Here is a 26561-nt window from a genome sequence, read left to right on the forward strand (position 1 = left end):
CGCAGTGGAGATCAAATATAAAAAAGGAAAAAAAGGATGTATATTAAAAGGATGATTTCATGAAAGGCAATGACAGATGGCAGACACATATGTAAAAAACCTTTATTTAAAACTATCTGAAAACACTGTACATGAGTCATGAGTGAACAAGATATAGAAGACACTGGTAAAACTTTAGAATTTCATACTGAAATTCAAAAGAAAAAAAGAAAAATATCATTCTGTACAGTAGATCAGTTTGTAGGGGAAGAGTACTCAACAGTCAAGTTCAGTCATTGTATCTGCTGGTGAGACTTCTTCCACATTCATAATTAAAAACACACAAGTAAGTACTATTGAAAAAAGGGAGAAAAAAAAAAATCACAGTACATAGATAGGCACAAAGGCACAAACACACATTCACAGGCACAGAGAACTTGCTCTTGAATACTGGCAACAGATCAGCTTCCTTGCTTGTTGCCAAACCTTGCCTTGAACATTAGCAGTAAAATTGCTGACTTCGGATCAGCATATAAGAATCAAATTCACCCTAAGGAAAAACGAAACCTAAGGAGACTCACAGTCTCCTTAGGTTTCGCTTGCTTTGAGCGCTTCCTGGAAGAAGTATGTCCTTCTTGTTGCGGCGGCCTGCAGACTGGCTGCCACACTCTCTGGAGCCGTGGAAAGCGCACAGGCAGGCTGTGCAAAACTGGAAACCACAGTCGGCTCTGCTGCACACGCCTTCCCTCTTAACTGAGTGACACCTTGCTGGATGCTGGCATCGCGGGCACGGCTTGAGGCACTCGTCGTTGAACAGGGTTTTGGCAACCTGGTTGGAGATCAAAGCAATGATTTATTTATTTATTTTTTTTATCCCTTTTGGTTTTAATGACATGAAGTAAATGCTTGTTACAATAACATGTTTAAATGTAAGCTTCCCTGCATATTCCCTTTTATAAGCTAAATAAGAAGACCCTTTGCTCTCCGTTGTATAGTAATTAGTACATCAACATTTTTATTGTAATTTTTGAGGAGATTTTCTGTCTTGTGATTTCTTAAACTCACCTGCAGGAACTTCTCCTGTTTGCTGCTGCTACCTGAGTGTGAAGCGCTGTGTTGTAATGGGGTTAAAGTGCGTTTTCCTGATTGTGGGGTGCAGTAGCTGGAGGTCCTGGCCTGGGCCTGGACCGACTTGAGGACCGACCTCTTTAGCAGAGTCAGCCTGGTCTCTGCATCAGGGACGTGGACAGCACCGCCAAGCTATAAGACAACAAAACAGATTAGGAAGAGTCAGTACAACGGTGTTTATCGCTAGGCTTTATCAAGCTTGACAGGCTGGATGACAGTGATGCAATCATTAAACTGGATAATAGAGGCAGACACAGTGCTATAGGTAACACGAGGCAGAGTAAGATTGGTATTTCTCATTGCTTTTCAGTACATCTGAGCGTAGTTTCACAGCAGTAGTGACTAATGGCAAATCGCCTACCTCAAGGGCAGCCTCCACTTCATTTAGGTGAAGTCTTCTCCTGCGGCTGGCCTGCTTGTCTTGCTGGATGATTTCATTCCAACTCTTGCACACCTGACCAAACCTGCCAAAACACCAACAAGCACATGAATGAGGCCCTGAGCACAGCTTTAAAAGTAATTCTGCCTCTGTGTGCTTTTAAGCAACATTAATTCAGTAACCTTCTAAAGCGAGTTCAGGTAAGTTTCTACAAATTTGTGAACATTGCAAAAGATTAAATTGGTTTCCTCTTGAACAATACTAAGAATTATACATGCTTATATAATCTTGTAATTCTATATCATAATTACACTGAACAAAAATATAAATGCAACACTTTTGGTTTTGCTCCAATTTTTCATGAGTTGAAATAAAAGATCTAAGACTTTTTCTATGCACACAAAAGGCTTATTTCTCTCAAATTTAAAAAAAATTTAAATTTAAAAAAATCGCATGCTCCCTCAAAACTTGTGACATCTGTGGCATTGTGTTGTGTGATAAGAACTGCACATTTTAGAGTGGCCTTTTATTGTGACCAGCCCAAGGCACACCTGTGCAATAATCATGCCGTTTAATCAGCATCAGCACTTGATATGCCACACCTGTCAGGTGGATGGATTATCTTGGCAAAGGAGAAGTGCTCACTAACACGGATTTAAACAAATTTGTGAACATAATTTGAGAGAAATAAGCCTTTTGTGTGCATAGAAAAAGTCTTAGATCTTTTATTTCAACTCATGAAAAATGGGAGCAAAAACAAAAGTGTTACAATTATATATTTTGTCTTGACTACTGTAATGCCCTGTTCTTGAAGCTGTGCTACGCTTCCAAGATTGTCCATCTAGAATGCTGCACAATTTCCCTTACTGGATTTGATTAATTTTTGTGTAGTTTTGTGAAAAGTGATAAAGTTTTTATTGTCAATTTATTAATTGGACCTAAAAACCCTTTGGGAAGTCATGAAGTTGTATTGAATTATAGATGTAAAAACACAAATAAACATACGATGATGATGTGAATTTGTACAGCGGTACCTGTTTTGTGAAAACATTAACTCCTCACCTGAAGACGTCCTCAGAGGACAGGTGGCCGAGTACGACAGCCAGGATGTGCCTGAGGTGCCTCTTCTTCAGTTCTGTGAGGATGTCCACCTTCCCCAGGCCCATCTTCCTGCCGATGAGCCCTGCCAATGGCATGGTGGTCCTGAACGTCACCGGGGTCTCAGCCAGCGCTGCTGCGGACTTCAGCTGTTCCTCGAAGCTTGGGCTCTGGTCGACTAACATCTGGGCCTTCCGCTGGCACATGGCATGGACCAGCTGCAGAGCTGGGGTCAGTGAGAGATTGACTGGGGTCGTCCTGAGAGGGGTGATATCTCGGTTAGCGAGGGCTGTGCTAAGAGGTGTTATGTTATCTAGCTTGGCTGCGGTTGTCCGAAGAGGGGTGACATAGTCTTGCTTGGTAGAGGCCACGCCAACAGGGGTCATGCTGTTGCCTAGTTTGACAGAAAAGGCCCTGAGAGGGGTGGCACTGTCAGCAAAAACCTCATCCTCCTTAGAGAGGCTGTGGCATTGATAAAAATGTTCATGCTTTCTGTCCGTCAGATCGCTGTCTGTACGAGCTTGACTGATATTTCTGAGCTCTTCCTCAGACTGAGAGCCCCCCTCTTTAAGCGTGGAGAGCCTGTGCTGACGCTGCAACCGGGAGCGGCGTTTTATCTCTGCCAGATGTGGGGTTTCACAGTTTCCTCTGGAGGCTGAGCAGAGCAGCAGCTCCTGGAACGAGCCATCGTGGTTCACCGACGAGTCCTGGGATTTGTCAAGGGTCAGGGAACTGAAACCACTGTCCTCAGACATGGACCTGTTTGAGGGTTGAGAGTGAGTGTTAATACAGGTGACTTTTGGTCAAACGTATGGATTATCTGTGTTTTATTTGTTGTTTGTCCTGGCAAATTTTTACAAAAAAGTTACGTCAAAAAAGCACCTACCTGTTGTATTTGGGCGTATGTGTGGATGATGGTGTGCTCAAGACACTTAGACTCTCACAGAGGTTAGCTGCCACACTGTTGACTGGAGTTTTACAGTTTTCCTTAGACAGGGCAGGCAGGAATTTGCTCAAACACGGGGTCTCAATAGTAAGTTCGTCAGAGGATATAATGCTCTCATTGAGATCTGCATCTGAGAGCGAAACCTTCCTCTCAATATTGTTGAGTTCGCCAAGGTTGTGTTTACCATCTTCAAGAGTGGAGGTCCTCACCTGCGAGAAGAAGAGGCGGCGTTTCCTACCAGACAGCGGCACATCCGACTCAGATTTTAAAGTGCTTGATGCCAAAGCCCCCAACATCACAGTGTCTGGAGAGTCAAAGCATGCATTGAAACAGTGTTCAGACCTGGCACTGCGGGAGGATTCAGTCCTTTTAGTGCATGGTGATCTTGTGTTGTCAGTTTTGACATCCGTGGCAGATTTACACATGAGAAGTCTGCGTCGCAATGAGGCATCTCTCTTAGATACTTTCGGAGTTTCACACCAGCCAGCCGTCAATGGCTGATGTGCCCCCCTGAAATCTTTGTCCAAAAGTCTGACTACTTCTTTGGTCCTCTCCTTCTTCGGGGTGACAGACAGCTGTATGTTCTCTTTAGGTGTTTCATGGAAAACTTCTGAAGACAAGGACCTACACAGGTCATACTTGGTTCCACTGGACATTCTTGGGCTGCTGAATAAACCAGAGTAGCCACTGTCAGAGGAGACCCCATAGCAGTGTCGATCTTTGCAGCTCTCAAGGTAGACCTCTAGATCAGGAGTGCACTCCATTCTCCTCTTCCTGTATGCGCTATTTGCCCGAAACACTGTACTGACCAGGAGGTAGTAGAGGATGTCAACTGACCTGCAAGACAACAAAAAAAGTTAGTGAAACTACTCAAGCATAATAGACAAACATGACACTTCAAAAGCCAAGCTAGCATTAGGGTTGCAGTCTAGCCAGTTAACGTTTGCTAGTAATTCAATTTATGATGGAAAAGAAACAGAGGTAACATTATACAGGTATACAGCATGACTACAAGTAAAGTTTTCGGAGAACATCAAATTATAACTTTGGATAGTCACCACACTAGACACATAGGTTAAGTAGCTAAGCTAGCTTAAATGTTGCCTGTTTTGCCAGTTCTTGTTTCTACTGTAGTTAGGTGCTGTCATGTTGGACTCACTTTATGACAGAAGTTGAGGTAAGAGTCATGTAATACGAAATGTTGTCTTTGCTGTGAGTCTGTCGGTGTTTTTTAGCGGACCGACGTAACGTTAGTTTGTGAAACACGCCAATCGCCAATAAACTCAGCTGGTTCAACACAAAACAATCTCAGCTGTTCCACCAGCGTTGCTATGTGAGCGCGTGGTGTTGATTTAAATCCCCCGTCGCGTGGTCTCAATGATGCCGCTATAAACTGAGCTGTAGCCGCCAAAAGGAAAAGCCAACCCTGGCTACTACAGACAGACCCCTGGGACTTCATTAAGACTATCATACACCAACACCCGCTGATGGCTACTAATAATGTCAACGAGGGTGTCTGCGAGACTCTTAAAACACAGTTTTCATTCCGGTTAGAATGACAAATACATTTTTAAAATTAAACGTGAAGATGAAAAAACAACTGTCGCCCCATCAGATGATAATTTAGGTCTAACGTTACGTGAATGGGCTATCTCACCGAAAAACGGGGCACTAACCGCAATAGTTTTTAAGACAAATGAAAACGAATAAAAGATTTAAAATTAACTGCATTAAAGACCTTCCAAGGGCTAGTGTTTAGAAAATCGACGGCATTTTAAGACATTTTCAGGATCTGCATAGGTCCTGGTTGTGCTTTCGCGCACAAAACATCTGTGTAAAACACACAAATGTCACCCAAACAAGATATGTTTCATAAGCATCACACGTTACGTGTATTTGTGCAAATTTATTATAACTTACCCAATATACTTTGCATATATCTAGAGCTATTGGGAACTCAGCTATTGGATGGAGAGATGGTCATTGCTAAACTCCCTTAAAAAATCTGACAATTTAACATTCTCTTGCATATTGATGAATGTACACATCCACAACGAACATGACTTACGACCTTTACGAATCGTTAGGATCCACTCTTCAGTTCGGCATACATCCAATATAGCAAGTACCCGATATTTTAACAAATTTAGGCAACTTGACTAAGGTCAATATCAGCTAGCTTTCTAACGAAAAAAACACAGCCACGGCTACGTAATTGGTTCTCTAGATTGCATAAAACAATTGTACTTGGCACCAAAGAGAAATAACAAACAAAAACACTTACCTCTAGATAAAAGCGGGCCAAAGGAAAGAGTGTGGAGCCCAGTCGACAATCTTGTTTCATCAGGTCCAAATTCTAGGCCTCAGCTTGAACCCCTAGCCGCTCTTTCTCTATCCTAGCTACATGTTCCTCAACAAGCGTCTAGCAGCCACGTTTTCAAATTTGGAGCCCACAGTGGCTCTTGTCACGTGTTTCCGCTTCGGAGTGCAGCTGGCCTTCCGCGAGATGTGCAGTTACCATAGCAACCGACCTCGCTTTTGTAGATGAGCGCTTTAGCCAGACAGCAACACAGGTAAAAATAACTTTTTCTAACTTTACTACTCCGTAAATAGGAAGACTCGTGTTTCGTTACGAGAATGGTGTCAGATGAACCTGCAGTTATAACGTTAGTTCCTCAAATTATACGCGAAGTTATGTCTTGACTCACGTTTAATCACATTATTGTCGCCCTTGTTACCCAGCTAACGTTAACTTTAGCTTCCTAGTAAGTTAGCTAACACTCAGAACTTCCTAGCCAACTATTAACATAGCTGTTTGACCTGATAACTGACTAAACTCATATATACTTTCAACCTACAGCTTCTGTCTTTCCAGCCATGAGTGCAGAATCAGTTTCCTCACTTCTAAACCAAGAGACTGGCGTTTCAGCCACCGTTGACTATCATGGGAAGGTCCCTGTGGAGCACCTAGACTATGACTACATTGAAAAATGCAAAGATGTGAAATACCTGGAGAAGATCTTGAGAGTACTGAGGTGAAAGTCACAAATTCTGTGCTTGAGGTTTATTGAAGAGGCAGCGCTGATATTGTATGATGTATCAGGTGTTGTATTCCATTGTATTGTTTGGTGAGTTGTTTCTCACCTAAAGAATTCACTCCCCTCATCCAGCCACCATTCATTCATTCATTCACATTAATTTACTGTCCCCATGGGGAAATTTGCCTGCATTATTGGAAATGGAATACATATCACCAAGTAACACAGCACATTATAACACACAGCCTGATAAGACTGATTGAATATATGGCTGTCAGAAAGTAGATTGTCACCACACATGTAATTCTAAACATTTGTCTGAAAGATGTGTGATTTGTTCAACCTCTCATTCAGTGAAAAATAATGTTATTTATGTCAAAGGTCTGGAGACGAGGGCATTTACCCCCATCTGATCCAGTTCTGTGAGAGTCACCTGGAGAGACTGGACCATAAGAGCCGAGCTCTCAGAAAGGAAAACCCTGTGGCCACAGCAGCCAGCCTCTCTAAAGATGAATGGAGCCAAATCATTGACGAGCTGAAGGTAGTCCACACACTGTAGTGTAATGATTCTTTCATAAATCCTGCTGAATCTCTGCCACCTCTTCTCCATATATGTCCATATATCTTCTCCAGTAATCTGTCAGCAACACCATGACATTTATTGTTTTGTTCTTTACAGATGTGGCAAGAAGAAGCCAAAGAGACTGAAACTTCACTAAAACAACAGTTAATGTTTCATGACATGGAGAATGAAAATATGCCACCTGTACGAGGCTCCAATTGCTCTGTTCCACTCAGTCAGGTAAAGCCTGTCTCTAACAGTATACTCGGTTGATTGGTTACACAAAAAAGATACTCAAACAAAGTCTGATTTCATCACAGAATCCAGTTCCAAAAGAAAAGAAGAATTCCTCAAAAAGCACTCTCCCACGCAATTACCGAGAATGGGACAAGTGAGTCATCTTTGTTTCTTCATGCATATTAGATTCAGAAGAAAGAACAAAGACTCTTACAAATGCCACAGGCGCTGTATCTAAAAGATTTCACAAGTGTTTTAGTTTGTAAAAAGGCATTAGCCAAGCTTCTTTCATTACAAAGATGCACAGTGATTGAATCGTTGATGCTGTTCAGCTCCAGGAACTGTGGGATTATAGTGTCCATTCACAATCTGTCTCCATTCTCCTAAATACATTGCCACTCTATTTTCAGGTTTGACGTGGACAAAGCATGTGAAAGAATTGACGGGAATTTGGCCAAAAAAGATCCACCTGTCATCATAAACTCTGGCCATCCCAAAATCAAGCCCAAAGTGAATGCATCATGTAATGTCTTCTGTATAGCATCTATTCATGTTTTGGCCATCGCAAAGCATTAAGCATACTTACGTTGTGTGTGTGTGTGTGTGTGTGTGTGTGTGTGTGTGTGCAAAATGTGTGATTTCTCTTAAAATACATCCAGCACTGACACACCAGGAGAAGATCCTCCTGGCAAACCGTGAAAAGGACAAAGGCAACGAGGCTTTCAGAGCAAACGACTATGAGGATGCAGTTGCATACTATTCCAGGTCAGACCCTTTTAACGTAGGGCTCTTAAAACTCATTTATTACAGCAAGCGTTTCATATGGCTCATGGGGATTTTGTCTTCTCGCCCGGCACTTAACGATCACAACTTCTATCTTTCATTAAGAATGCACATTGAGGTCCGATTTAATTCCCATTTATTGTACCTATAACCTGCAGCGAAAGCGTTTGTCCATTAATCTCATTTTAAAGAGAGGCCTGTTTCATTTCTGGCCTTCCATTACAGGAGCCTATCCATTATACCAACTGTGGCTGCATACAACAACAGAGCCCAGGCAGAGATCAATCTCAAGCACTGGCACAATGCCATGAAAGACTGCCAGAGGGTGCTGGAGCTGGAACCAGGCAACATGAAAGGTGCTTTCGTCGTTAGTAGCATGTTGAAGATAATACATATTATCTTCATCAACGATAATGCATGTAATGCTTGTAAATAGAAATATGATTGTAATGTTTACAGTATTTACAATATACGGCATTACTTTGTTTTGTATTTTTACTGCAGCAATGCATTACATTAAAATTTACAGTGCAGTAGCATACAGTAGGATCAGTGTATTTACAGTTATCATTTATTTCTGATCATCAGCCCTGCTACGCCGTGCCACTGTGCAGAAAAACATGGGCAACTTCCAAATGGCTGCTGAAGACCTGAGGACTGTGCTTTGCGAAGAGCCGCAGAATGCTGCAGCTACTGTAGGTGACCCAGCCTCAAACCTCAAGCCCTAGTCTGTCATGTCAGTAGCCTATTTGTCCACTAGGTGTCACTGTATTTTTCTGAGACGTGGGACTTTGAAAACAGATTCCAGCTGCTGTAAATATGAATAATACCATGTATAGTCTATCAAATCAAATGGAGAATAATGTAGCTCTTCAGTTATAAGGTAGGTTCAGGATGCTCATTGGTCACCTTCCTAGACACTGTTGTTATTGTTGTTATGAGTTGCTCTCAAAATCACACACAAGCCATTCAGTTAGGTTCAGTAATCTGTGGGTGATTGCTATATGAGTAAGAATATCACCACTGATTTACATTTGACTTTAACAGAAATGGTTTGGGTTTTCCCTGAAACTAAACGAATTTCAGTTAGTGATTGATAAAATAGGCTTAAAAAAAAAATCCTTATGTTTGAATTTGTGATTTAGAAACTTCTGATTGAAATTGATAAGAAGATAAGGGAATGCCAACCAGAGCAGCAAAGCAAAGGCAAGAAAATCCTCATCCAAGAAGTAGAGGAAGAAGAGGACGAGAACAGTAAAGACGAGATAAAGACACAACAGAATGGTGAGTTTGTTTGAACCTCTCCGTACACACTGCAACTAAATACGGTTGTCACTTAATCCTGTTACGTTCACACAGTCCGGTTATTAAGGAGAGTGACAACCGTATTCTACAACCGAACTCACTCCCTGAAAATTCCCAGTATTGACAACCGAATTTGAGAGCGGATAGTCCGAGTAGTGTGTACCAGAACCGAACTGGACAACCGGTAGTTACGTGACGTAAGGCGCAACGCTCGTTACGTTACGTAACATTATCACCGTTAATTTGAAAGAGACGGAGGTAAGTGTTGTGAGACAAATTTTCTATCCAGTCTGTTTCCTCAATATTGCAGTTGTTCCTCAGTTCTGCGGTTTTGGGCCCAAATGTTGCGGTTAAAAGTATCAAGTTCATGTGGCTACTGTCAGTGGCGGTTGTTATGGATAAATTGACGCCTCTGGTTACTGGTGTTACTGGTGTCACTGGTGTCAAGTAAACTGAAAATACAGGCAAAGGTAGCCGCCATATTGGTCTGAAGTAAACGTTACTATGGTTACAGACATTCTTTACAACCATCGCGAGATCGGAGGAGTGGGCCCGTACATACATCTACTAATTTTACTCCGCTCTGCTCCAGTGTGTACCAGACATGCGAATTCACTCTCATTCATGAATTCGGTTGTCACTACCGAATTCTGGCAGTGTGTACGTAGCCGTATGTCCTTGGTTCACACACTCTAGACAAGCCAATGGCCCTTCATAATTCCCATAATCAACCCAGAAATTAATCTAGAATCTTGTTAAACCTGATCTACACATCCTGATAATGATTGTGATACCAAAGCAGTGCATTGACTACCATGCCCTTATTTAGCTACAAAGGATTTGACCTCTAATCCACTAGTAAAATCACTAATTTCTCATGGTGTGTCTAGAACGTCTGAGGAAACTTCAGCCTATAGGGAACAGTATAGGGAAGTCATTTTCATCAGAAACTAGCTGTCTACCCTGCTGCTGAGAGAGGAAACCCCCTCGTCCCTCTGGGTAACGTGACATTTCATACTGTGTGTCTGTGTGCGTGTGTGCCTGTGTGTTGTTCACCCCACCCCCACCCAGTGCCTTCGTAATTCACTGTTGAGAGCGGCTGCTTCCTGGAACTCCCCCTTTCAAGTGGCTCTGTGCTGTGTGTGTCCAACCCTCCCCCACAGTGATGTAACCGCTGACTGCATCCTGTGGGTGTGTTTCCCCCTTCTCTCTCTCTCTCTCTCTCTCTGTCTCTCTCTTTTGCACTCTCTCTCTCTGCCTCTCCCTCCCTCCCTCCTTCTCCCTTCCAGCTCGTCCGGTTGAACCCAGCCAGCCTGTGGGAGGAGATGAGAGCTCGGCCGCTCCTGCCGTAAGGGGAGACATGGGAAACGCTCAGAAAAAGCCCCACGGCAGAGGGGACGGGGGCCCACACAGCGAGTCCAACAACTCCCATCATGGACACTGGAAGAGCAAAGGAGGCAGCTCAGACAAGTACAAAGTAGCGCAGGAGTCTCCGGATAAGGTAGCCAACGGAACAGGCAAAAGGGGCTCGACAGCGTCAGTCCAGGCTGATCAGAGCAGCGGCGGTAAGGGAGCTTCGGCTGGAGGAAGCGCAGCAGGAACTGTCAACCTTGACGCCCCCTGTGGAGCCCTGCCCCCACCTCTGGCCCGGCTAAAGAATGAGGGGAACCTGCTCTTTAAAAATGGACAGTTTGCCGATGCACTGGAGAAATACTCACAAGCCATTACCGGCTTCACAGATTCAGGTAGGGTTGAGGTATCTTCATGGTTGTTGCTATTTGGTATTTTAGTCTTAGACTGTTGGTTGGTTAGTTACGTAGTTTATAACAGTTTGGTTGATGATATGTGTTGGAGAGAAGTTATATATGTGCCACTATCTAACATCAGTGTGCCTTAAACATGCTGTGACAACAAACAAATGGCCTATCATGTAGTTTAATAGACTGATGTTCCATCACTTATCTCGCCCATATTTGAATGAATTGTATTGTTAATAATGGCGTTTCGCCATGAACACCCTTGATACATTTCCTGTAATTGGCCACTGCAATCGTAAATCAAAGGTCATGACCTTGCAGTTATAATGGAAGTGCGTCCATTTTATTTTTTGTTTCCTTATCACAGTGCAAAACAACAGTACAACAGAAATTCTCTCTCCAGCCTGCAGTCCACATCATTGTGATATGCAGTCTAAAAATGGTGACAAAGTGTTCACAAGAGCTATCCAGGTGTTAGGACTCAGAAGTTTGGACTGTTTGTTGGTGTATTTAATGACTGGACCTAGAGGGACAAAGTGATGCGTCACAATGTGGCTGTTGTGGTGTGTATGGACAGTGTTTCTGTTTTAGCCTCAGCCTGGCGCTAAGCCTCTCAGCTCAGGTCTGTCTAGGTCACATGACTTCTAACCACTCACTGTGAAATTGAATCTGTGGGACTGCAGCTGTAAATCTCACAGAGAGAGAGAGTGAGAGAGAGAGAGAGCAGAAAGAGAGAATGGGTGCGTGAAAGAGGGAGAGAAACTGCTGCTTGTCAGGCTCACCAGCCCATGAACACTCTCTCTCTCTCTCTCTCTCTCTCTCTCTCTCTCTCTATCTCTCTCTCTTTCTCTCTCTCTCTCTCTCTCTTTCTTCAGTCAGTGTAGTGCATGACTGTCATCATGTACTCACTGCCCCCCTACTGTGCGTGAAAGTGACTGGATATCATCCAGTGTCCATCATCTGACTGATGTACCAAGGGCTACATGTAATTCAGATAGACTACAGCCTAGAGCAGAGATGTGGCTACATCCTTTGAAACCTTTTAATCTACTTAATCATATGTCAGTATGGTCTCTAAAAAAAACCCTGGTATTTCCAAAAAGGGAGTTTAAAAACTGAGTCATTATAGTGTTGACGTCCAAGCTGTTTTCAAAGTCTTTCACTGGGTCCCACGGTCATGACACATATTTCTGCTCAAAATGAGATATGGAAGTTTTCTGTTGGACACAGGCGATATGTAGCTACACCTACAATAGGATAGTAGCTTCTCCATAGATGGTGCCTGCTGTGTGAGGTAAATATATACTAACTCACCACAAATCATATTGCAAGCAATCACTCTAACCTGTTATTCTTCATTTCCATAAAGTCAAGATATATGCTGCCCACATGGGGCGTAGTGTAATCTGATTACTGACATTGGGGAATCATTTTGGGGTCTGCATCATGCCCAGGTGGATCCCCTGGTCCAGATCTCCAACATACACCACCGTCAACAGTAATCTGACCGAGTGTGAGCAGTTGCTGAGACATGGACACCACCAGCATCTACTACCACGCTGTGTCATCATCCATAATCTAATTTGATCTGATGAGGTGCCATGCTAAGCTGGCTCTACTTATTGTAGCTGAAGCGCATTGCTGTATGTGTAATATCTAGGCCCATCTGTCCTGCCCGCCTCAATGATAATGATAGTGAAAAGTTGGGTGAACATCCTGTTAGGCAAGAGGAGAGAATGACAAATATGCAGTGTGTAGTCTGTGTGAGGGAATTATTGAACTCTCAAGAGGAAATGTCTCAGAGTGGTTTGACAAGACATTCTGTCTTTCAACTATGTCCAGGGACATGAAAACAGCGGTGACACAGCAATATAATGATATATTAGTGGAAAACTAGAGGTAGGCCTGCAGCCCATTTTGGGTCCCAACCAGAGTTTAAGGAACTGGGGTTTAACCTAAGCACAGGTCAAGGAGACACACTCACACCTCAGGTGACAAGTATAGCTCAAGATGTGAAATTTACTCAAAGCGGGAGAATGGTGTGTGAATACACAGAACTATTGAAGTGCTAGTTCAGTATTTCTATGGCGGGGAATTTATGCAGGAATGCAGCTTTGAAATAATCTGGGATTTATCAGTCCAAGAAGAAGCTTTTTATGTTTTCTTACCGCTAAGTGTTTGAGAAAGTCACACCCCCTAATGGTGGCACACACACACAGAAAATGTCCTCCATTGAGACATCACAGGAACCGGTTATTGCAATGCACACACACACACACACAGACACACACACACACGCATATACTGTAGTTACCAGGTGTTGACACAATGGCACACACCAAACTTCCCATTGAAACCCATGTCTTGTTTCTACATGCCCTCTGTGTCAGGTCAGGACACATCGAACAGCCAGATTCAGCCATTACCCTCTGAATATTAAATGATTCATAACACACAAGGGCTTTTTGAAGCCTCACTTCATATAGCATACCAAGAGGTTAGCCTATTGAGCCTATTTGGAGGGATGCCATGAGGGATTTGGCAAGCCACAGTGACAGTTTCTGAGTTGTGCTTCTTATCTATGGTGTTTGTCTCTTTTTTGTGCAGGAATTGATAGTCCAGAGGATCTATGTATTCTGCATTCTAACAGAGCGGCTTGTTACTTGAAAGATGGCAACAGCCAAGAATGCATACAGGACTGCACAAGGTGAGACCAGCAGTAACACTCTAGGTTAGCCACATAACCAACATGAACTACTTTTGAAACTTTATTGCACTGTACAAAACAACTAATCTTAAGGCGGAACCTATAAACTGTTTTGCAATCAAAGCAATAAACCAAAACCTTTGACTCTTTATAGCAGCCTCATAACATTGTGTGTGTAAGTGGAGGGAGGAGGAATGGTAGCTGTGGGTGTGAACCCTGATTTGCAATTGTTTTCACTGGCTCTTCCCTTCAGAACCCTACAAAGCTTTGCCTTTACGACACATCTGCCATCTACTCACATCCTCCTCCCATTTCCTTGAAATATGTTTGTGTGGATGCCACCATTTTTTATCTAGAAAGCCTTGTGATTTAACATACCTCAGTATTGGACTTAATAGTATATAGGTGGATGTGGGTGTGGATGTGGATGTGGGTTTAACGATGTAGAATTGGGTATCATTAAAGGGTGTAGTGTTTGGATGGGGAACCACAACACTTAGATCTTGTTAATAGAGAATGCAGATCACATTCGAGCAGATTTCTGTGAACTAACATGGAGAAAAGAATGTGTTTGGTTTTGTCAGGGTTTATTGAGGTAGATTACCATCGTGTTTTACAACTTTTGCTCCCGAATATTTTATGAGGGAGGATTTGCCAGAGGGTGTGTTGTAACGGATTTGAATTAATCTTTTTAGAAACAGTTTTATAAGCAACAAAGCCTTATTTGTTTTTCATCACGTAAGACACACGCACATATTACAACTTGATAAAACATGAGGAAACTTGAGGGAACTTCCTGAGTGTAAGCTTTTAATTGCTTTGCATGTTTGCCTTAAATTCAGTTTCAGATGATCTTTAGTCAAACAGAAGGATTAGGTTGTGGGTCACTGGAGTTTATTCACCCAAGCATATACAAGCTGTTTCCATCTCCCAAAGCATGACACTTGGACACACATACACACAAATATACATACACAGGAGCACAAACACACATCCAGTCTTTGAAATGTATCGCAGACAGTGACTCCCACTCAAGCAACACACAGCCGTTATTCTCACACAGCAGTGTCTGTAGCAGAGGCAGCAGGCTTGATCCTTTCCTCCTGTCTCATCACATCTATTAATACCAACCAGAGCCCTGGAGCTGCAGCCGTTCTCCCTCAAGCCCCTCCTGCGCCGGGCCATGGCTTATGAGTCCCTGGAGCGCTACCGCAAGGCCTATGTGGATTACAAGACGGTCCTGCAGATAGACATGAGCGTGCAGGCGGCACACGACAGCGTCAACAGGTATTAGCCTTCACCTCTCACCTCTCCCCTCTCCCCTCACCGTCCTTCAGCCGAGAGGCCTCAGAAGGCAGGGAGGTGAAACTGCAGAGAAATAAAATTGATTGAATGGGCTCTCCCATTCAAATCCACACTTTTGAGTGGTATAATGTGGCATTTGGCTGAACACCGCAGTGGCTGTTGTCCTGAACATTTCACCTTCCTCAGCTTCATGCACTGTGGCTGTGGCTGCCATTTCAGGTGTACTGAAGGAGACTGCTATAACAGAAGAAGTGTTCCTTCTATCCATATTAATTCTCAGTGACACTGACGCTGACCTTAGGTGTCTTGCTGAGTTAGATTTCAGAGATACATTTCCGCTCTTCTTCATTCAGCTAACTGAGGTCAAGTTTGAGACAGAGGCTTGTCTGTTGGACTGAGCTAGAGAGTCTTTTTCTACCTGCAGGCTTTATCACAGGATTAATGACAGATTTTGTTAGTATATGGTTGTCCAACCTCTTTTACCTTACACAGTCTTCATTTTATCATTCCCATACTTTGAATCAGACAATATGGATGCTCCAGAAAAGAAGCATCCAAAAGGAGCATAATAAATGAATGAGAAGACTAAAGTTAGAAACAAATGAACTGTACAAACACTCAGACGGAGTCTAATTAGCAGTTAACAGATTTAACTGCTGTTAACAAGCAGCTCTAGCTAGAAGCTAATTATGGCTCTCAGACTGTGTGTCCTCTCTCTGTTACGTAATAAGGAAACTCACCTGGGTGCTGCGTGTTCAGGAGTATCAGGGGATAATGGGCCTCAGTTATCAGCACAGAATATAGCTATAAAACTGAATAACACTCAAAAATGCACGCTAAGCATTCGTAAAAAGTTACAGCCTTATTTGCATTTTAAATGGTTTCATTAAATATATATTAACACCAGTTTTCTTCTAAACTTGTTCATATCTTGCTTGTGTGTGTATGTGTTTGTCTCTGTTCATCTGGATATGTGTGTGTGTGTGTGTGCGTGTGTGTGTGTACATCTCAATGTACATTCTTCTTGCGTATGTGTCCATGTATAATGTCCCATGTATCGACCGCTCCCTGTCCTCCTCCAGGATCACCAGGGTGCTGATCGAGCAGGACGGTGCGGAGTGGAGAGAGAAGCTTCCGGACATTCCCCTGGTGCCTCTGTCCGCTCAGCAGCACCGCAGAGAGGAGCCGCCCAGCGCCGAGGTCCTCCAGGCCAGAGCGGAGAACGCCGCCAGGGACGCAGGTGTGTGTGTTTAAAGTCATAATCCATGACATTTTCATAGAAATACATGTCCGGTTTGCTACTCTCTATCACCGATTGACATAACACAATAATGATTCAGCCTATAGCCAGTTGATGAAAGCTTTTACATTTTGCTGTTCTAAACACCCGGTGTCTGGTAGGTCTTTCCCGGGAAAAATCCTCTGGCGCACAGGAAGTGATAGGTTTCTGTCGGCAGTAGCAGCAGTTTGTTAGGAATCAATAGAAGAACTGGGTAGTTAGCATGAACAGTGATAGCCACCATGGCTGAACAGACATAGAACAGAGCGCCACCTACAGAAACTCAAACTGTATCAACAGAAAATCCAAGGAGAAAGTTACATTACTGGAAGCACTGTTTGATTGACAGGTGATCTCTGGGAAGTGCAGTGCAGAAACATTGCAGCAATGAACGCAGATGTCACCAAAAATCATACAAATTAGAGATTACCATTTTAAGTGTGTTTAAGTGTGTGTGTGCGTGTGTGTGTGCGTGTGTCTGTCTGTCTATCTATATGTCTGTGTGTTAAGGGTTCTCTGTCTCAAGGATAAATTGTGTTTTTATTATATTTTATATATATATATGTATATGTATATGTATATATATATATATATGTGTGTGTTTTATAACTGACAAATAAGAATAGTCCAGTCCTACGGGCACATTTGTGGCCATGAAGTATATTTTATTCTGAAAAAAAAATTTAGAGGATTGCAAGAGCTGTGTGAAAATTTGCAGCTTAGGTGTGAAGATTCATAGTTCCATTTTACGGTACTGTAATGCAACTTTCACTTCCTTTCATTCATTTGATGCTGCTCAATAAAAAGACATGATTTACATAAAATGATTTTCATAAATGCTGTAAATCTTGTTGAAGTTTGATAGAGCACAGGTATAGAGGAGTGAAATGTCTGACTGACCTGAATATGGCTCTCAGTGCCGTGGTGAAACAGAACAAACTCAGCTGTAGTTCACTTGTCCTTGACCACACTTCATTTTAACAGTCCTGCACTGACTTTATTACAACTGCCATTACTGAAGTTACACTGCCGTTACAGATAGCACATAAGTGGCTTGAATTGTGATAGGAGTGAGTGACTGTGTACTCATATGAAGTCATTAGTTTAATACTGATTCTTAACGTGTCACATGTCATCGCTTTCTAACTCATCTCTTTATTGTCACTCTAATATATCCTACAGTAAAGCAGAAATGTGATGAAATAATAGCTTTGCTGGGAGGGAAAATGTTAAGGTCATCACTGTATCACTATGGCACTGCATCGCTATGTCATCGCCATGATCTCATGCTGGCACAGTGTTCCTAATGCAAGTCCAATTCATTTCAACGCCCACCCAGTTCATTCTAAGCACCTTTGGATAAAACGGGCTTGCTGTTTACATTCATGCTTGATATTCATCACTATTCATCACAGAAGCAGGGAAATAACCTTCAGGCCTCATAGACTCTGAAGTGCTACCATTTATAATTGCAAGCACACGCCCACGCACACACATATTCTCTGTCTCTGTCTCTGTCCCTACCTCTCTGTCACTCATCCCCTGAGATGGGAGGGAGATGCTAAAGGCCTAATCTTAATAAGAGTGGACCTGTCTCTGCTGTTCCCTGACCATGCAGTTTCTCCAGCCCCAAGGCCGTGCTGCAGACGCTATTTTTAAACTCTAATGGAAGAACGGAGCCGCTGGCACTTTTTTTCTTCCCAGAAGACAGTATTGAGCACATTGATTTGCCCTCAGTCCACACAGTGACTGATCGCTGACTTGACTTTCATGCCTCATGTCCAGCTAGCCTTGCATTAATTTGAGGGGTTTAAACCCCCTGGCTTTATAACACAGAGAACGGGCACATTCCCCTGTGTGAGGTTTTCACAGAGAAAGAAAAGGGAGCTCAATTAAATTGCATTGCAAGTGTTGTTGTGGATTCATTACTGTTCTGTTGAAAAGAGAGATTTAACAGTAGCCCTGGGAATAATGAAATGCAAAGTGAAAGGAATGTAACCGAATGTTTACTTGCACAATTGTTTTTGGTGTGAATAATTAGTAATAATCACCACTCAGCTTTTTTCTTCTTTATTTTTTTTTTGTCTTCCAGCAAGGAAAGCAGAAGTTTGTTTCACGTCGTTGAAGCAAGAAGGGAATGAGTTTGTGAAGAAGGGCCAATACCAGGATGCTCTGGGGAAGTACAGTGAATGCCTTAAGCTGAAGCCGGAAGAATGTGCTATCTACACCAACAGGTGAGAGGCCCTGTCACACCGTCAGGGCTGTGGTCACTTTCACTTCTGCCCGGTCCCCACAGAGAGGAAACAGTAGTCTTTCAATATCTCTTTTTGTCGCTTCTCTTTTCAATGGGGTCATTTCAAACTGTGTTCATGCATCTTAAATGAAGGATCATTCATGATTGGGTTGTGCTGGTGGCTTAAAGCGTTTGGTTGGTTGGTTTGTTGTCTAACAATGCAGGAATGTCAGGCAAAATCATCTAAAAATCCCTTCATCAGTTTGACTAAATTGAAACAGACTGATTGATTGTCCCTGACCGTCATCTGTCCAGTAGTGCATGCAGCGCTCTAGCCGCCTTCTAATCCCATCCATGACGTCAGGCAGTCAGTCAGCGATACCAAATTAGCATGTATTGTTGGTAAGGTGGAACAGAATGGCCGAGGATCAGGAAGCAGCTGCCGGCTTCATCAACAACACTGTGTTTTCCCCTTTAGTCAGGACTCCAGTTATAGCCAGCGGTATGTTATCTTACATCTAGAGAGATACACAGCATGCATAGTATATGCAGCAGGCAGGTCTGACTTCATTCTCTCTCTCTCTCTCACTCTCTGCCCTCCACCGCTCTTTTCTCCCCTTTCTTCTTTCTCACAATAGTAGGTGGATTGATTGTTCACCGTGTCGCAGAGGAAACACTGTGCTGCTGACATGAATAATTTGCTCCCATTGTGTGTGTGTGCATGTGTGTGTGCATGTGTGTGTGTCTTGTGCTGTGCTGCTGAAAGAGCTTGTATGCACAGCCACACCAGTGCAGAGTAAACACCGGTCTTACTGCCACACACCTGTTTAGATACAGAGGACAGAACTCACAATGAGTTCATTAAGAAAAAATAAACGTAAAGTATCGGAGATTACTTGAATTATAGTCTATGAATTACAAAGTGATTATACTTTAGCTACTAGTGACAAAAATGAAAATCACAAAATAGATGTTAGGTGACGTGTGTGTGTGTCCGCAGAGCCCTGTGCTACCTGAAGCTGGACAGGTTTGCTGAGGCCAAGCAGGACTGTGACGCAGCACTGAGACTGGAGCCAGCCAATAAGAAGGCCTTCTACAGACGAGCCATGGCCAATAAGGGCCTCAAGGTGAGGAGAGCTGGCCACAGCCGAAGACCCTCTGCCAGGGGAGAAACATGTTCACACTGAACAGGAGGAGGATGGAGGAGATGCAAATCACTTTTTTATGTGTTGATATGTGTTGTTGGCGAGATAGAATGCAAGTGTAGTATGTATGCGCTGTATTTTCCCAACCAGGAGGCTGTCCGTATATTGTGTGCATATGTTCAGGTATATTTTGTGTCCCGCCATCAGGACTACCTGGCGTGCAGCTCTGACCTGCAGGAGGTGCTGCAGCAGGATCCCAACGTGCAGGAGGCGGAGAAGGAGCTGGAGGAGGTGACAGTGCTGCTCAGACAGAGCCTGGCCAACGCCGCCTCACCGGCCAAACCCAGGAAGACCGTCCCCATCACTGAGGTAGCAGCACTAACACCTGTTTCCAGTTTCCACGCAACATTTCACGTTTTAACTTAAATCCTCTATGGGTTGAGAAAACTCTACAACCTTTGGGTTTATGAAACCTTTTAATCCACGTTTTACAAACCAATTAGATAAACTAATACATGCTTTTTAAGTTTTGTTGCTGATAATGATCATACCTAATCATGATCACACCTGCCTGTTTTCTTCAGGTTTCCTTCATTCAGTTGCAGTGTCAGTGTATTGACATATGCAGTGGCATGTACACAAGCAGACCTGCCTACTTTCCTCAAAATAGAAAGCTTCTTCAACAAAACTTCTCTCCTGTCCTTTCTCTTTTCTCATAAATATATTTGACTTTGACAACATGGGGATGAGGAAAAAGAAAAAAAAAGGAAAATCTCCTCTGTCAATCCACTATTAACCCCATCGCCTCTGTTCGTCTTCTTCCTCAGGTCGAAGGCGACGAGGAAACGGCGGCCGTTCCCGACTCGGAGAGCCACGGCGGAGGAGCGGACGTCACCGGCAACCTCCAGCCGGCCAACGCCTACGATTTCGGCCAGGCTCTGAACGCGGTTTGCAGCAGGGGAAACACGGCGGCCTGCGCCGACCTGCTGGCCTCCACCGCCCCGGAGACGCTGCCCCGCTTCCTGAGCACCCAGCTGGACGGACACACCGTCGGCTTCATCATGCAGGCGCTGGACTCCCACCTGCTGGAGAAAGACCCCAACCTGGTCTACCGACACCTCAGCCACCTGCACACCGCCGACAGGTTCTCGGTAAGACGGGGGGGTTTGCTGTTTTTTGGGGGGTTTTCTAACACATTTTTCATCCTTTACCGAACTGATTTCCTGGAAATAGATGAGGATCCTAGGTCCGGTTCCCAAACTGTACCATGAGCAACATTCTCTATCCAAACAATGTTTTGTAGTCCACTAAAGGCTTGAATCTGATAGGTATGTAGAAGGCATGCTGAAAGTGAAATGGCTTTACATTTTGTATGATTTTACAGTACAGTCACACCTACTACACTTAACTGCTATCACTGTTTCTGCCAGGAAATGGTGCTTAAAAGAAATTTCTGTACATTTGTCAAGAATTGTGGACATTTCAGGCAGTGTTTCAAATAGACTGAGGAGCATGGCAGGTACTTGAGATATCATGGGCTTGACAAACTTGTTCCTACTGTGATCTTGTAGTTTTTATCATTACAGTGGACAGCAGTCTAATAATTTCCCCCATTTGACCAAATAATATCATCTTGCCAGTCATCAGTCATTTCTCCACTTTGTGCCCAGAGACTGAGTCGATATAAGCGGGTTTGGGAGTTTTAGTGTTAAATGACATCAGACCCTGCGTCTGCCTCTGCTGCAGCTCATCAGGGTTTTAGTAAAACCGCCGCCCCTGACCAGACTGTCCTGTTTCTGCAGGTTGTGCTGATGCTGCTGGAGAAGGACGAGCGTCGCCACATGACTCAGCTGTTTGAGCATCTGTCCGCTGCGGAGAGCACCGAGTTCACTAAGAACGATGTTCAGAACCTGGCCAACAAATATATCTGACCCCGCTCCCCCCCCTCCCCCTCCTGCTCCCTCCTGCATGAGCTACCACTACGACACTTCGGATCTATGCAAAACACGGCACAAGGACTCAGCTCACAAGGGCAGGAAAGCTGCAGAACGTGCCCCAGAGCAATACTATGGACCCGGAACACATTCATTTTACTGGTCTCCGCTGTATATTATCTGATCACTGTATGTTTCGGCAACAATATAACGAATATATATTTTTCTCTCCAAAACATTTTGCTATTCAGACATACTTTTGTATTACCACTAACCATTTGCAATGTATGACAGATTGATGCGTAGGGTCCAATGTTCAGGTTGTGCAAGGCTACGGGCGAGTGTTTCCCCTACAGGCAGTTCCCTTCGCTCAGGACAGGCTCCTGTTCCCAGAATTCAGCTCAGTCCTCCTGGTCCTTGAACCCTGTGGAGGCTTTGTTTCCTATCAGTCAGCTGATAAGGAGGCTGCAGTCAAAGCTGCTCGGCTGGCACCGGCCAAGGTCGGATAAAAGCTCTTGAAAATGATATATTCAATGCATGCTGAATATTACATAGGAAAGCAGAAATTAATGTCATTTGCTACTGAGCTGGACTATAATTAAGCTATTCCTTGCTGACAGAGAAAAACATAAGATAAAGTTTTATCATATGTGTCCATTGTCTATTTTTAAGAAGAAGAAAAAAATAAGCCTTTCGCAAAAAGAAGCATGAAGTCTCGTCGCTGTTCTGTGTAGTATGATGTCAGTATCTATCGGACAGGTTTCTACTGGTAATTCTTTTTAGGAGCAGGAAGATAAAATCAGATTTTTAACCCTGCATCACTCAGATTGGATTGTTTTTTTCCAATGTTAGTTCAGCAATGCAATGATCAAAGTAAAAAAAAATCTGACTCTTCTAATATAAATTCACCCTTAAACACCAGCTAGCAAGTGTTAGTAAAGGTGTCTTTATGTCATTCCCATAAAGAATGACATGAAGTCATTCCCCCTATTTGCTTACCTAATATGAGCCTGCCAGCCAACGCACATCTGCACATTCATCTTCACAGCAGCTTGATGCAGTCGGACATGCAGCCGTGCGCACACTGGAGAGAAGCAGCATCTTCATGAGATGTGTGCCTTGGATTTCAGGTTAGGGGTTGAATATATTGTTTTTGATGAGTGCAGACAGATTTCAGTATCATTCAGTAGATGTCACCAAGTCTTACATGGCTTGGATTCATGTAAACCACACTGCAGATTTTGAACTGGTTTCCATGCACACAAATGTCTTAAATGTATGTCATTAAGTCAGGATTTAAGTAATAGATGGCTTTTACTAACTTAAAAGCCTGTCTGACTGTCTGAATCCAAACCATAGTTCTGTTTTTTTAACATCTAATAAATTCTAAATGAATGTACCATGTTCAGTTCAGGGAGACAAGCTGGGAGCCAAGAGGCAGTAACTGCATGTGTTCTACAGTTTCTCCACACTCTGGTTTTACTATTATATTTCAGTAGAGATGTAAAAAATGTTTTAAAGAGTCACAAAGGGTTATTTATGAATAAAGTGGAAAAATACTTTATAAAGGCTTATTTCTCTATGCTATGAGTTAAAATATTTGTGAATATGTTATGGAAAATGACAGCTGAATAAAAACTGAATAACAGGCGTACTTTTTTTTTTCAATGCATAACCTGAAAGACTAATGAGGACAACAAAAAGAGTTCATATAATTGTTTTTTTATTTTTCAGATATGCATTTACACGCATATTGTAAAGCAAATTAGCAAACAAATATACAAATACCTTATGCCATTCTGCACAAATTACAAATTATATCTGGCACTAGTGTTCAAATTAGGATCAAGAAACAGGAGTTTTGGTGAAGAATGAGCAAAACAGAACCAGGAAGTAAGAACCAAACAATGTTGTTTTTAACGTGGGGAGGGCTGCAGCATGTAGCCTTATCCACTAAACCAAACTGAGTGATCGCTCAGTAACAGACCTGGGTCAAAATACCATTCAAGATGCTTTTACCCACCTGGTAGAGGTTCAGCTGAGCCAACTGAATGGTCTCAGTGAGGCTCCAGACAGGCTCGAGCAAACACTCAAAAATAACAGAGTATTTGAAACAGAACTTGACTTCAGGTCTGCTCAGCAGCACCGATTGGCAACACAAACAGGAATCACAGGACAAATCAATAGGGCGGGGAACCCATAACAAACAAATGTATGTATCCCCGTTAACTTTGTGCATTGCAGTACATTAATGTAAGAAGAAATACGGTTAACAGTGCAGGTGCCTCGGGCCATTCTGCGGCCTCGGTTATTTGCGTAGCATTTGTAAAGCATGTACAAAACAGCAGTCTGTATGTGTGTATATTCCTGGGTCTTGTCTTCATTCATCCCTATGGTGTAAAAAGGATGCACCATACTGTGTCTACAGGTGAAAAACAGACATCAAAGGTATAAGGAGTAAGATTTAACAAGAGCCTGAGTGCTGTCTTTGGTAGGCAATTGAAAAGTCTTCATTTACCATGTCTACCACAGTATGTACTGCATGTGAATGAATACCCTAATACCCCTCACTACATAGACAGACATTCTGAAATCTATCATGTAATTGTTTTAAGTCTTGAAGACACGGTGGAGAGAGACAAAGACAAACAGAAAGAAACAGCTTCTTGAAGGCACCATGAGTTAACAAAGATAGATATCAAAGTTCTCTCTTACTCAGTGAGGCGAGACCGTCAGCCTGAATAAATCACCTTTGAACAGGACGAAACATTTTCTTTATACAATTTCACAGAATTGACCAACCCATTGGTTAATATTATCGCAATGACTCTGAGCATCATCTCGACAGGGTAAACCGTGGCCTTCCAGAGACCTTTCTCAAATCTCTACCAGAGAGCAGCGGTCAAACCAGAAATCAGACACTTCTGCTCCAAAACTCCCCCCCTCCCCCTCCCCCTCCCCTCTCACATATCCTCACAAGCCGTCCACAGAACAAAACCAGGCCTGGGGTTTCCAAAGGCATCTTAGCACTAATGGGGAAAGCACATTGAGTGTTTTGTTTTTTAGGAGATTTCTGCTACGGGTCTGAACTCAGTAGTTACTGAGTTGCTGCTGCAACGCTGTTATCTCCCAAAATGGGACTTGGTTTTGCTTCCACCTCAAGAGAATCTCAGTTGCGTTACACGTCAGGCGATAAAGAGGATTTTAGTGCTAAAATGCATTTAGGAAGTTGAGCCCAAGCCTCATATTTCTACACTACAGGGTTCATTTCAAATGCAACATCCAAAAAAAAAAGAAAAAAAGAAAAGAAAAACAAATAATAAATACAGAAGAGAACAGAAGTGTTCCTCTCTCACTAATAATTCAATTTGGGAAAAAAAGGAAAAATGGTGAATCATATTGCCTGGTCCCTGTTTGTTCATTTTTGGAAAGCTATAACATTAAGATTCCTGCATGGTGTTGCATCCGCATTGAAGAGCCAAAATCAAATACTGGCAAAACCGGCACAGTGGTTTTATTTTGTTAACCTACACAGATCAAAACGACAGCAACCAAATCAATGGTTTGCCTTACATCAGAAGTGGCAAGTGAACTATCAACAAGGTGTCTGAACTGTGGGGATAGCAGTCTGAGGGTCACACAGGGAGAAACACCAGCATTCACAATCTTAACATTTCTCACATCGCTGCTCTTTGAAAACCTCTCATCACTTCCAACAAACCTCCTGACAGTCAGTGGACACAGAGATACATTTTGATTTCCAAAGGTTGCTTTTTTATGAAGGAAATGAATCCCAATAATACCATGTCCCTTTAGAAGGGAATAACAGAAAATGCAGTTTAAACTTTGTAAGCTATGGTGGTTAGTTTAGTGGAGGAAAAAGAGGTTAACTAAAAACATGGCGTCTGTCTGCAGCACTTAAGGTATTAGATTTCAGTCTGTATACAGGAGTTCTTGGGCTGCTGCTGGGTCGGGGTTGGATGTTGTGGTTGGTGGCGATGGTGTTGGTTGTTGTTGGTTTCTTTTAGCAGCTCTCCGGTGTTGCTGTGAGAGTCCAGCTCAGCGGGGCACACCAGGTTGACATTCTCCTCCGTGATGAAGCAGAGAGGGGAGAGCTCCGCGCTGTGGCCCAGGGAGGAGGTGGTGGAGGTGGGGGAGTGGGGGGCGATCGCGGGCCCTTGTCCCTGGGAGGAGGATGCCGCGGGGCAGGTCTCCAGGCGGTCGTTCTCCACCTCGGGCAGGGGGCTGACGGTGGCGAAGCGCGTGTGGTAGTCGCCTCCGCCGGAGCCGTGGCTACAGGACGTCTTCATGCTCTCCAGGTCGGAACAGCTGAACTCGGAGAAGTGGCTGGAGTGGGAATCGGCCACCGAGGGCAGGCTGCCGCTCAGCGAAGGAGAGTCGAACTCGGAGGAGTTGGTGCTGCGCTGCTCCAGCAGCTGAGCGTCCATGTCCTCCCGCGTCTCGTTGATCTTGGTGCCTCCGCCGCCTTTCTTGCGCAGCTTGCCTTTGCTCTTCTTGCCCCCCGAGCCGGAGGAGGAGGAGCAGGAGGGCTCCTTGGCCCACTTGGCAGAGGCTCCTTTGCCCTCAGAGGAGGTGCAGCCTGCGGAGGAGCAGGTCCAGCCACAGCGGCCGACATGGCCGCCGTCGTCCACACTGCTGCTGCCACTGTGGTGCCGCAGCTTGCCTGGTTTGGACTCTATGTCCACCTGCACCTCCATACTGTTCCCATCTCTGGAACAGGGGAGG

At 43.6% G+C, this 26561-nt stretch overlaps 3 protein-coding genes across 3 annotated transcripts in view; 1 reads left to right on the top strand and 2 right to left on the bottom strand.

Annotated features, from left to right (window-relative positions):
• Positions 1 to 193: 193 nt before the first annotated feature.
• On the bottom strand, positions 194 to 4294 carry fbxo43 (F-box protein 43). Its single transcript, XM_071903443.2, has 5 exons — positions 3471 to 4294; positions 2549 to 3343; positions 1469 to 1571; positions 1045 to 1239; positions 194 to 808 (listed from the first exon to the last, which is right to left on the bottom strand). The coding sequence occupies exons 1-5, from the start codon at positions 4292 to 4294 to the stop codon at positions 557 to 559; spliced, it is 2169 nt and encodes a 722-aa protein (XP_071759544.1). The 3' UTR covers positions 194 to 556.
• Positions 4295 to 6407: 2113 nt separating this feature from the next.
• Positions 6408 to 23466, top strand: LOC139914972 (sperm-associated antigen 1-like). The gene is given in 18 exon segments (XM_071903440.2): positions 6408 to 6565; positions 6950 to 7109; positions 7248 to 7370; positions 7451 to 7521; positions 7778 to 7890; positions 8027 to 8132; positions 8376 to 8506; positions 8715 to 8845; positions 9296 to 9404; positions 10745 to 11200; positions 13820 to 13919; positions 15054 to 15206; positions 16307 to 16464; positions 18596 to 18737; positions 19737 to 19863; positions 20089 to 20250; positions 20709 to 21032; positions 21684 to 23466. Coding segments are annotated over 18 exon segments (2853 nt in total). The 3' UTR covers positions 21813 to 23466.
• Positions 23467 to 23521: 55 nt separating this feature from the next.
• Positions 23522 to 26561, bottom strand: part of LOC139914971 (E3 ubiquitin-protein ligase RNF19A-like) — a 49397-nt gene continuing 46357 nt past the window's right edge. Inside the window, exon 10 of the mRNA XM_078287165.1 lies at positions 23522 to 26546. Coding sequence (XP_078143291.1) covers positions 25742 to 26546 — 805 coding nt within the window. The 3' untranslated portion in view covers positions 23522 to 25741. The remainder of the gene's footprint in view (positions 26547 to 26561) is intronic.

Source organism: Centroberyx gerrardi, chromosome 12 (genome assembly GCF_048128805.1).
Source record: "Centroberyx gerrardi isolate f3 chromosome 12, fCenGer3.hap1.cur.20231027, whole genome shotgun sequence".
NCBI lineage: Eukaryota > Metazoa > Chordata > Actinopteri > Beryciformes > Berycidae > Centroberyx > Centroberyx gerrardi.

Bases quoted from the DNA above. Each gene is read 5' to 3' on its own strand.
- fbxo43 (XM_071903443.2), bottom strand. From the start codon at position 4,294: ATGGAGTGCACTCCTGATCTAGAGGTCTACCTTGAGAGCTGCAAAGAT. The intron at 1,572-2,548 runs GTGAGGAGTTAA...GTGTTTTGGCAG, and splicing joins TCCTCTGAGGACGTCTTCAG to GTTTGGTCAGGTGTGCAAGA. The intron at 1,240-1,468 runs GTAGGCGATTTG...GTTGTCTTATAG, and splicing joins AAGTGGAGGCTGCCCTTGAG to CTTGGCGGTGCTGTCCACGT.